Source organism: Leptonychotes weddellii, chromosome 7 (assembly GCF_054177405.1).
Source record: "Leptonychotes weddellii isolate Sample4059 chromosome 7, ASM5417740v2, whole genome shotgun sequence".
Taxonomy (NCBI): domain Eukaryota; kingdom Metazoa; phylum Chordata; class Mammalia; order Carnivora; family Phocidae; genus Leptonychotes; species Leptonychotes weddellii.
Genome location: NC_138375.1, coordinates 121,143,479 through 121,155,820, shown reverse-complemented (window position 1 = coordinate 121,155,820; position 12,342 = coordinate 121,143,479). Strand labels below are relative to the sequence as shown.

The 12,342-nt window shown below is 37.7% G+C and overlaps 1 protein-coding gene across 1 annotated transcript in view; it reads left to right on the top strand.

The window, feature by feature from the left end:
• The first annotated feature begins 8,968 nt into the window (after positions 1 to 8,968).
• LMNB1 (lamin B1) overlaps positions 8,969 to 12,342 on the top strand; it is a 27,538-nt gene continuing 24,164 nt past the window's right edge. The window contains exons 1-2 of the mRNA XM_081827152.1: positions 8,969 to 9,147; positions 9,723 to 9,848. Of these exons, the coding sequence (XP_081683278.1) occupies positions 8,980 to 9,147; positions 9,723 to 9,848 (294 nt within the window). The 5' untranslated portion in view covers positions 8,969 to 8,979. The remainder of the gene's footprint in view (positions 9,148 to 9,722; positions 9,849 to 12,342) is intronic.

The following is a 12,342-nucleotide window of genomic DNA, read 5'->3' as shown; positions in this document are numbered from 1 at the left end:
TTTTTAAAGATTTTATTTATTTATTTGAGAGAGAGAGAATGAGAGACAGAGAGCATGAGAGGGAGGAGGGTCAGAGGGAGAAGCAGACTCCCTGCCGAGCAGGGAGCCCGATGCGGGACTGGATCCCGGGACTCCAGGATCATGACCTGAGCCGAAGGCAGTCGCTTAACCAACTGAGCCACCCAGGCGCCCCTATATCACGTACTCTTGCAGCACTCTGTACTTTCTTCTCTTTCCTAGCACTCATTGAGAAAGTTGCTGACAAATTTAATGTGTTGATTAAGATAATTCTTTATGATTGATTTCCTTATGAGAGTGGAATCTCTTTGTGGGTGGGGTTAGTGTCTGACTTTGTTTCCTTTTGTATCAGTACATTTTTCTAGCACTCTCTAGGCTCTGCTAAGATAATTATTGACTTAGTAATTACCATTTTTGTAGGAGGCTATTTTCCTATGAGATTGGGTTGCATGAAACCCATGGAGGAGCAGTAAAATAACTAATCATACTATTAATTTCTAACTCATTATTCTGGTTTAATTTTCTTCGAAGTATTGATTACCTCTTCCATATATTAGTTTGTTTATTGTGTGCCTCTACCCACCAGAAAGTACGTTCCATAAAAGCAGGGACACCCAGCATTCAAAATTAACATGCCTTTTACTATCTAGCCATGGTCCAGACTTAAAAAAAAAATAAATAAACTTTCAATTTTGTTCACTGCTGGTTTCCAAGCCCTCACATCAATGTTCTGGCACAGAGTTGTGGTTATCGGTTGTTTTTTTCCCCTAATAAGTCATTTTTTATTAGGATTTAAGCTCTAAGCGTGCCCTGTAAGCAAGCACAGAGGTAACTATATATGCGAATCTCTTTTGTTCAAATAAATGGTTCTGTGGTCCATTTTAAGTCTTATTATATTTTTCCTCATTATAATCTGATTTCAGTTAGTGTTTGCCTGATTCTGATTGGGTTGTTGCTAATTTGTTGACTGCTCAGTTTATTGAATGAGTAGCAGAATTTTTTACCACCAGAAATACCCATTGCAGCTTTTGAGTTTGTGCAAAAGCATCTTAGTCTTTTTACTAGTGCCAGAGGAGACCCTTGTTAGTAGAAATTGTGATCATAGGACTTTCTAGAAATTTTGTGTGTTATATTTATCTTAATTGCAGGGAAATTCATTAAATTTCCTCAGTAAAAATATTGTGGATCACATTCCTTTTTCCTTTGAAAGGGAAGATAACTTTGGGGACAGAATTGAAGCTGGTGAATGAATGTTGGAGCAGATGCATATGTAATATGCATTTTGCGTCCATTATTATGAAATAGTTTAGTTTTTTTTTTTTAAGATTTTATTTATTTATTTATTTGAGAGAGAGAGCGAGCACAAGAGTGGGGAGCGGGAGAGGGAGAAGCAGACTCCCTGCTGAGCAGGGAGCCCGATGCGGGACTCGATCCCAGGACTCCAGGATCATGACCTGAGCCGAAGGCAGTTGCTTAACCAACTGAGCCACCCAGGCACCCTGAAATAGTTTAGTTTTAAGACAGAAGGTTTGTGTTTGGGCTTAATAATAATCCTTACCTTAAATTCAAAGTGAAGTTTATTTTTTTTTTTTTTAAAGTCTGGATCATGGCTAGATAATAAAAGGCATGTTAATTTTGAATGCTGGGTGTGAAAAGAGCCTCAGAAGCTGGATTGATAGTCACTGGAATAATTGCTGTAGTGTTGAGTGGTGTTGAGCTGCCACCAGACAGCTGTTCAGAAGAACCTTACGGGACCTTGAAGCACAGAGCTCAAACAGCTGGGTCTGATCGGCTGGGCTCTCCACATAGAGTGGGTCTCTGCAGAGGGATTTAAAAATCCCTTGTTTTGTGGTTATGATTAGAAATAACAGTTTCATATAGAGTGATTTCTGTTATGTTATCTGATTGCAGGTGAAGAACTAAATGGCTTTTCCCTTTCACCGCCTGTAATTTATTTGTTTTTTCTAAATAAGAAGGGTCCTGAAATGGAATGTTAGTGCTGAGTTAAGAAAGGCAGCTAGACAAAGAAAGGGTGTTGTTGGCATGGCGTTCTTGTGTTCCTTTTTCATTTTTCTTTATCATCTCCTTTCCATCTAGGATATTATAATATGTGCATTAGGGAAAAGTCTCAATCTGTATTTCTTGAGAGTCTATTCTTTTATAAGATGAACCTGACAATGTGTAATAGCTTCTAACAATTGCTAGGAAGTGATCTAAACACGCAGAGGGTTGCATAGTATTTTGCTATAGAATATTACGAGTGGAATTTAAAACTGACTTGAGAGTGGTTTGTTTTTGGTTTCCTTAAGCTGTTCTTTTGCCTAACATGTTAAAGCAGTAATAAAAAACCCCACATACTTGTATTTCTATTTTTGATCTCTAGAAACATGAATATTCCTTTGTCTAGTTTATTTTTTTTTCAAATTTACAGCTTTTAAAAAAATTCTATATTCTTAAGTCTATCAGTATTATAACTTGGATGGATTTCTCTAAGAACACACCTTTCCAACAGATTTTAGCAGGCATTTATTGAACTCTTGTCTGCTCTTTGATATATGCAGTATAATAATTGGTAAATTTCATGGAAATGACATTTAATACCCAGAAATGACTTTTATATACCTTTTTCTTTTCTTTCTTTTTTTTAAAAGATTTTATTTATTTATTCATGAGAGACAGAGAGAGAGAGAGAGGCAGAGGGAGAAGCAGGCTCCCAAGGAGCAGGGAGCCCGATGCGGGACTCGATCCCAGGACCCTGAGATCATGACCTGAGCCGAAGGCAGACGCTTAACCATCTGAGCCGCCCAGGCGCCCCCTATACCTTTTTCTTAGAAGGTCATTATTAGACCAACTAATAGGTCATCTATAATTTAGGTCTTTTATTTTGAATTGCTTATTATAACTCTTCGTACTTCTATTTCTGTAATATTTCAATCAAGGAACAAGGACAAAATTACTTGAGAAAATACTGAAAATTATGGCAGTTGTGAAAGAAGGAAACCAAACCCAAGCATGTGATAGATAGTTCCTGTCCTGAAAATGAACACAGATGCTTTGTAGGTGATACAGAGAAGCTGAGCTCCAGGATTTCTTCTGTAGTTTTGCTACTGGCCAATCTAGACAGTTCATTCAGCTGAGCATTTGTGATATAAACTGACCTGTGTGACCAATGAAATGTTAACAGAAGGGCAGTAATCTGCCATTACTTAAGTAAACTATTTTGTAATAAGTTTCAGATTATGTTCCAAGTATGTGTCCCTCTAAGTTTACTTTTTGATTTCTGTTCCATACTAGTTACTGTTCCCTGTTTAAGTGGCTCATCTGTTTTTTCAAGTGTTTCTACAATAACAATATACTTACTAATTCTTTTTTAAGTAGTTACTTAAATCATATGCTTACTAGGTCTTGAGTGGTTTTCTCTGTGTTATGTATATGTAGTATGACTTTATTTAAAATGTGCTCTAGGGGTGCCTGCCGCTCAGGTCTTGATCCTGGGGTTGTGGTATCAGCCCGGTATCGTGCTCCCTGCTTAGCGGGCAGCCTGCTTCTCCTTCTGTCTTTGCCGCTCTCTCGCTTTCTCTCAAATAAATAAATAATAAAATCTTAATAAAATAAAATATGCTCTACATTTATTACCTAGTAATGTGATGTGTTTCCCCTAAGAGCTACATTGAGCGTTCATTTTCTAGTGATTCTGTAATCGAGTACCTTTTTGAATCTCCCATTTCTTTATTGGTGGAGCTTTTCGGCATTGGGTACACTTAGGCAAATGAAGGATACTCAAGGAATAGGAGACTTGTCCAGATGGAAGGGGTAGTGCAGACATCTAAGCAAGTTCCAGCACTGAGTTCCAGAGCCAGGTAGTTCAGTGCAGAACCCAGGGTTGAAATTATAATCCTTAAGACAAATCAAGGTCAAAGAGGTGGTAGGCTGGAACACCAAGATGATGAAAGCAGTGAAGTACAGTGGTGTTGCTGGTTGTAGGGGGTGGTCAGGAGTAATTCAAAAAGTGGCAGTTAAGCAGTTGTATTTAGGTTAGCCCTGTAGGCCTCTGGAGGTTCTAGGTATGGGTCCCAAAGGTTAATGGTACTAGGTTCTTTTGGGAAAGTACATCCATGTTCTATCCTCCAAGCTATGGCTGTTACTCTTGAGTCACTACTATAGAATGTTAACAGAAATGTAAGTATATCCTCTCAGGCTGATTATTTTTTTAATGGTCAGATATTTGGGGGCGCCTGGGTGGCTCAGTCGTTAAGTGTCTGCCTTCGGCTCAGGTCATGATCCCGGGGTCCTGGGATTCAGCCCCCCATCTGGCTTCTTGCTCGTTGGGGAGCCTGCTTCTCCCTCTCCCACTCCCCCTGCTTGTGTTCCCTCTCTCGCTGTGTCTCTCTCTGTCAAATAAATAAATAAAATCTTTATAAAAAATATAATGGTCAGATATTTGATTAGATCTGGTTACTTGTTATGACTGGTGAAATTCAAGTTTTCTTGAAATGAAAGCTAAGTATTTTTATTAAGGGAGGCAATTCTCGATTAGAATGGAGTGTCAGTTACATTTTATAAAAGTTTTCTTGGCCGCATTTGGAGTTTCGGTTCTTCTGTAAGCATCTACTGTAAATGGGTATGTTTTCTGACTTAAATTCAGCAGTGTGAATATTTCTAGCGTTAGATTCACATGGTGAATAAAAATGAAAACACAGGTAGGTCTCTTTATCTGGAGGTGTGGGAATAGCTTAGGGTAGGTAGGTCAGCAACACTGAGCAAATCCAGTTAAGAAATACTGTCCAAGAAAAATGCCACCAACCCCTTAAGCGATAGCTTCTGATAACTTTGGATTCCTAAGTTGTGCCTTCTTCCAGGGCATTGTCAAATGTGACTCTGTGCTTAGGTGGTGGCTGCAGCCAATTAATGTGTTGTGTATGTTTTAGGATGTCATTTCTGCAGGTGTCTGTACTTTGACCAAGTGCTGAAATTAGATCAAGACTTCTGTGTCATATGTAATGAATGAACAGTAATAATACAGTTAGAAAACTGTGACAAGATTATGTAACTTTCTGCATGGCCCCCAGGTGTCCTTGGTATTGGCAACTTATGTGCCATATAAAACTCATTGATTCATAGCTTATCAGATGGAGACTTGCATGTAGTCTTAATTTTTTTATGGTAATTGGTAAGGTGATAAGGAGGGCATCTAGGTATGTGAATTTTAGAGATTATGGAAGTATCACAGTTATTTTTTTTTCTCTAGAAAAAAACATATTTTATATAGCATAAAAAAGTGGAGTAACTTTCTGGGGAGTGTATGGGGGAATTTCTTTTAAGAATTTCCAAAATAGGGCGCCTGGGTGGCCTAAGCCGGTTAAGCGTCTGCCTTTGGCTCAGGTCATAATCCCAGGGCAGGGAGTCTGCTTCTCCCTCTGCCTGCCGCTCCCCCTGCTTGTGCTCTCTCTCTGACAAGTAAATAAATAAAATCTTAAAAAAACAAACAAAAAAACAATTTCCAAAATAGTCATTATCTACAGGTTGTCTGTGTGGAAGATCGAGGATAATAATACATGGTCCTTGCCCTGAAACAGTTCTGTCACTTGAGGTAGCTCAGTACATCCACAAATGTGGGTTTGTATGAAAAGTTTAAGAGAAGTATGTGCAAGGTGCAGAGGTAGTAATTTAACTCTCTTCCTCTTCCTTTCCCTCTTGAGCCAGGGCAGATAGAGTTAGCAATTTTAAGCACCTTTTCAACTTCTGATTTATATCTGCCTACTTTGTTTGCTGTGTGATGTGAAAGAGCTCTAAGAAAGAATTTATAATAGAATAATTTATATTTTTACAGATTAACAGTTGCATAAGCAGCTAAGAACTTGACATCAAGTTTCAGCTGGTACCATTGGGTGGCTCAAGGTACCACAAATTAATAGCATATCCTACTCTCATCCCCTTTACTCCATCACTTCTTAGTCTTTTTTTTTTTTTTTTTTTTTAAGAAGGCTCCATGACCACTGTGGGGCTTAAACCCATTACCCTGATATCAAGAGTCTGATGCTCTACCGACTAAGCCAGCCAGGCACCCCCCCCACTCCTTGGTCTTATTTGGTCTTGATTGTTGTTGTTGAAGAAATCACCATGTTCTAGTTATGTAGGTGCACCCTCTTAATTTTGGCTTCTTGTATTTCCTGTATTCTTCAAGATGTTGCACGGTATCTTTTGCTTGCATTGTAACATTCTGAATTTTGAAATGTGCATGTTTTATTATCCATTAAATCAGTGATACCAAATAGAATATGCAGTAGCCTCTAAAATTGATGTGGTTTTTAAAATTCTGTATCCTTCCTGGTGGGCTGTTTGGTTTCTGGGAAGCACAGGTTGACCTTCTTGCCAGGAGGTACCACATTTGGAAGCACCACATTATGATCTGAGATTTAAATATTGGATAGTGGTGTAGTAGAATTTTTTTTTTTAAAGGTTTTATTTATTTATTTGACAGAGAGAGACACAGCGAGAGAGGGAACACAAGCAGGGGGAGTGGGAGGGGGAGAAGCAGGCTTCCCGCGGAGCAGGGAGCCCGACGCGGGGCTCGATCCCAGGACCCTGGGATCATGACCTGAGCCGAAGGCAGACGCTTAACCGACTGAGCCACCCAGGCGCCCCTAGTAGAATTTTTTGTACTTAACTTTTGTTAAGTAATTTTAAGCCAGTAGCTTTTGTGAATATTGTGTAATACTCTGTGAAATATGATTTTGTTTTAAATCATGTTTTATGACATGTATTCCTGCCCAGCTCTGCTCATTTATGTAGTGGGACAAAATTATTCCTCACAAGCATTGATTCTGTTCTAATGAGTTCCCAGCTTTAGAAGCCAGCCCTTGTATGAACTGGACATTTTTGTTATAAATTAATGACTATGGGATTGCTTTTTTTTTTTTTAACAGTTCATTTCTCCCCACCTCCTAAACCATCTCCAGTGAAAGGATGCCATCTTGTGGTTTTGAAAAATACGGGATTTAAGAAAAAAAATTACTGATAGGACTGCTGAGATTTTATGTATATTATATAGTTGTTTTATGATGCCAAAACGAGTAACAGATGAATACTATTTTTTTTTTTAAATTTTGAGATAGTTTCGTCTTTTTTTTTTTTTTAAGATTTTATTTATTTATTTGAGAGAGAGAATGAGAGAGAGAGAGAGCACATGAGAGGGGGGAGGGTCAGAGGGAGAAGTAGACTTCCCGCTGAGCAGGGAGCCCGATGCGGGACTCGATCCCGGGACTCCAGGATCATGACCTGAGCCGAAGGCAGTCGCTTAACCAACTGAGCCACCCAGGCGCCCACAGATGAATACTATTAATTCTTCTCTTTAAATTATATGTGCTTATCCTTTGGACAGTATTTTTCTTCATTTTATTTGGATAGTAAAAGATTATTTTGAAAATTTCTGTTAACTGAGAGTTCCTCTTCTAGCACATTCTCAGTCATCAGTTGTAGAAATGCTCTTCTACAATAGCAGTTTTAATTAAGAATTGTTAGAATTTTGGTATTAAGGCTCTCCCAGTGCCACTAATTAATGATAACAGTTGTTTGGAATGAAAAAAATACTGTCCTTTAAACAGTTATTTGTTTAAAGAATTATTTGACAAAATATATCCAAAGGAAACTTCATTCTATAATACAGAACTACATTTAATAATAAGTGATATTTTATTTTTCTGTTTGTTTATTTAAAGATTTATTTATTTGAGAGAGCTCGCTCGCATGTACGAGTTGGGTGAGGGGCAGAGGGAGAGAGAAAGAATTTCCAGCAGACTCCTTGCTAAGTGCAGAGCTCGCCACAGGGCTCCATCTCACAACCCTGAGATCATGACCTGAGCCGAAATCAAGAGTCGGATGCTTAACTGACTGAGTCACCCAGAGGCCCCCAAAAGTGGTATTTTAGAAGACAAAGAAACCTCAATTCACACCTCATTTTTGTAGTTAATAGTATAAACTGAAATGATTTTTCCTCAAGATATTAGGAAAGCCCTTATTTGTAAGTTGGAGAAATCTTAAAATAACTTCTTATGTAAGAAATAGAATGTATTTTGCAAGCTTGGGATCAGTGAGTTCTTATGTAATATTAAGGGAGCTTATATAAAATAAAACTGAAACAGACTCAAATACAGAGAACAAATATGGTTGCCAGAGGGGTTCTGGTTGGGTACAGTAGGTGAAGGGGATTAAGAGGTACAAACTTCCGGTTATAGATGAGTCACGGGGATATAAAGTACAGCACAGGGAATATGCTCAATAATACTGTAATACCTTTGTAGGGTGACAGATGCTAACTGTATTTATCACGGTAATAACCATTTTGTAAATGTATATAAATGTCAAATTGCTAGGTTGTACACTGAAAACTAATATAATACTGTATATGAACTATACATCAAGTAATTCTACATGATAGAACTCTACATTCTATACAAAGAAGAATACTAAATTCTTCAAGAATTTCTACATGATACATCAAGTCATAAAATTGCTTTTTAAAATAACTTCATTTTCATTTATTTAATCTCATTTTGTATCTTGATTTATGTCTTCTGTACATCTTGGTTTATAATATTAATTGTATTTTAAAATAATAAATTTCCATTTCTTCAAGAACATTTCTTACTGAAACATGTAGTGAGTGTCTCTTTATAGAACCGAGAAGGGCTTATGTTCTTACTCAGAGACGACCAGAATTCTGGAACATTGGCCCAGTAGACGTCTTTGATCTAGATTCATTAGTAATCATGAAAGGGAAATCATTGAAGGATAAGGTTGTTATCCACCAAAACTCTAGATTTAATGCTCCCAAATTGCTCCTCTAATTTTAGTAGATTATGGCAGCTTTTATTTAAACTGCATCTTCTTTTGTTTCTCCTTCGGCAGGGAGGGAGAAGGCTTCAACTCAGGGGTATAATTTGATGTCTTGCACTTTTTCAAATGTCTCACAGTTATGCTAAGAAAGAATCAGATCTTAATGGGGCCCAGATGAAGCTTCGAGAATATGAAGCCGCACTGAATTCTAAAGATGCAGCTCTGGCCACTGCCCTTGGTGACAAAAAAAGTTTAGAGGGAGATTTGGAGGATCTGAAGGATCAGATTGCCCAGGTAAGGCAAACTCTGGTATTGAGCCGTGTTGGGAGGTTAATTGCCCCATCTAACTGGGTCGATTGATAGTCTTGAGGCAGTCTTGAGGATAGTCTTGAGGCAGTAACATGCAAAGCATCTTCACCTCTCAGTCATTTTATCTGGGTCATGCAGATCTTACTGCTGCTCTTCCTTTCTCTTGTGTTTACGCTCATTCTGTCTTCCTCTCAAAACCTATTTCTTTACTGTACCAAAATGTAAGAAAAGAAAGGAAAAGAAAAAGTCATACCATTGCTCTACATACAGGAAAAAATGAAAGTGGTAGCTAAAATCCTTGGTGGGTCTTTATTCATTACCTGTTGCCATTTACCAGATCTGAGAGGTGTTTTCGTATGGCACTCTTGGTGGGACCAGCATTTGGACACACAGTTCTGTGATAGAGATTGTAATAAGAGACTCTCATACACTGATAAAAGAAACAAGATAAAAGATACCAAAATTTTAATTCTTGATTTGATTCAGTCCATAGGTGTCTCTTAAATTCATTACTAAATAACTGCTATGTGATTTTTATCAATTCTTTCTCCGCATATTAGTTGGAAGCCTCCTTAGCTGCTGCCAAAAAACAGTTAGCAGACGAAACTTTACTTAAAGTGGATTTAGAGAATCGCTGTCAGAGCCTTACCGAGGACCTGGAGTTCCGTAAAAACATGTATGAGGAGGTAACTATATAATTTTACTTTTTTAAGGAGTGGAGGGATCCTAAGTGCTTTGTTATAACTATGTATGTAAAAAATGGGAGAAATTTTATAGGTAAATTATTCAAGGTACTGCTGCTAAAAGGTTGTATACAGAACTCAGGCTCTTAAACAGATATGATTTCACTTTATCTAATTTGTAAGGGCTTGGTCCTAGCAGTTAATTACTCTCAACCTGCTTGAGCATTTGTATTAGTTGTCTATTGCTGCCTAATAAATTACTCTAAAATTTACCAACTTAAAACCACAAATCTTTATTATCTCACAATTTCTGAAGGTCGGGAATCTGAGAGCTGCCTAACTGCATGGATATGTTTTAAGGTCTCTCATGAGGTTGCAGTCAGTTTTTCAACCTGGACTGGAAGAACTGCCTCTGAGCTCATTCACAGGTTGTTGGTATGAAGAATCAGTTCATCGTAGGCTTCTCCATGGGGCTGCTCATGGTACGGTTTTCCCGAAAAATGAGTGGTGAGAGAGAGAGAACACAAGACAGAAGCTTCATTACCTTCTCTAACCTTTCTAACCCCAGAAGGGATGTACTGGCACTCTCTGTCACGCAGACCAGCCGTGATGCACTGGGGGAGGGGATTCTACAAGGGCGTGGCTGTCAGGAGGCAGCCATGATTGGGGGCCACCTTGAAGGCAGGCTGCCCACAGCATTTCTGGTTACATGTGTATATTTTAAAATATCATTCACATGCCTTAGCCTCTGTGGTCAAGCCTTGGCAGGTAGCAACTGTTGCCAAAAAACAAGTAATAAAATTGAAGAAAGGGGAATGTATATTTTCTCAAGATTGAAGAGGATTGGAATTAACCCAGGGTATGGAACCTGCAGTTAAATACTTAATGATTTTAGAAGTAATATAATTTTGAAAACAGCAACTAACAATGATTTAAAAAATGGGGAATTATTATAGAACTTAAAATTTTTTTTGTTAATTGGAGAAAAAAATAATAAAATAGAAATTTGACTATTTTTATAACTACATGCTATTAAAACATGTAGGTATTGGGGCATAGTGCACTCACTGGACAAACAGACTTTGGACAACTCTCGAGTCATTTATTTAAAAATGAAATAACCAATACCTGCTCTTTTCTCTTGGAGGAGTGGTGATGATCAAAGTGGAATATTTTGTGCAGAAGTTCCTTGAAGTGTAGTGAATGCTATCACATAATTGTTAACTACAGTTTTGCTTTATAAATGGAGACATTTTTATATTAAGTTGACTTACATTTTTGTTTTGTTTTGATAAAATTGCCTGTGATATATCATTACTTAGTTTTTATGCTATGTGTGGACTCCTGTATCTTTAAACCAAGTGTAGGGTATTTTTTTGTTTGCAAGTCACTGATTATATATAAAGTAATAAAAATGGCACCAGCAAAAAGTAATTGAATATTTTTAGGTTGCGTAGCATCTTTGAATATTTTGGTGTTTGCCTTTTTGAGAATGAACTTAAAATAGTCCTCTTTTTTTTTTTTAACATAGAGGATATGATTCTCTTCAATAAATATACTTCAGTTCCTTAATATGAACAGTTAAGGGGGTGAGAAAGAGGAAGAAGAAAGGAAGAGGAGGAAAAGAGGTAGACAAAGGGCAAAATCATTACTAGGTGCTCAGTATTTGTTGAAATAAACCTTTTATTTGCATGATTTACATGTCATTTGCTTCATTAAATATCTGTGAGCCCTGGGAGATTAGTAACAGAACTGGAATTTGAACCCTGGTTTTTGGATTCTGTCAAGTGCATTTTCCTCTGCAATGAGCAGTTAAAAGAAAGATGAGGAATGCCTAGGGAGCCATATGCAGGAAGAGGACGCAGAAACAAACGTCAGTGGGTTATATCCCCCTCTTGTGGGCTCTTTAATTATTGCCATTAAAGACATGTATTTTCAGAGCTAGAAGCTGGAATGGAAATTTTACTCTTGGACTTGTGTTCCTAGCCATTTTAGTTTGGGTAGTTTCTTAAAACATAAATTGAAGGATTATGCCTACTATTTCTGTTCTTTAATAGTGAATGGTCTTATGTACTTAAGAGAGTAGAGTAATATTGGTAATAAGTTTTCATATCAATTGATATTGATACCTTAGCACCAGCTGTTAAAATACTGCACATAAATTAGCTTGCCTTGCCTTTTGCATCTTAGTATGTTTAAGAAAATAGTTTTATTAAGCATAAATCTTCTAGTTAGTTGTCCTGAGTGGCAAGTTTAACTTTTCATGGGCATTTTTTTCCAGAGACATCCTTGGGATCATCGTTAACACCAGTTTAGAAAAACGACGACTGTTCAGTGTACATAGTTATCCATGATTTCATGGTACTTCTATGAGGCTTCCAGGCCTTGTCTTGAGAGAAATACGTAGCTATGCCGCTGATAAGAAACAAAAATCTTAGGGCTTTAGGTGCTACCCCCACTTCTGTCCTTGCTTCCATCTCAGAAACCTTCTCATTTG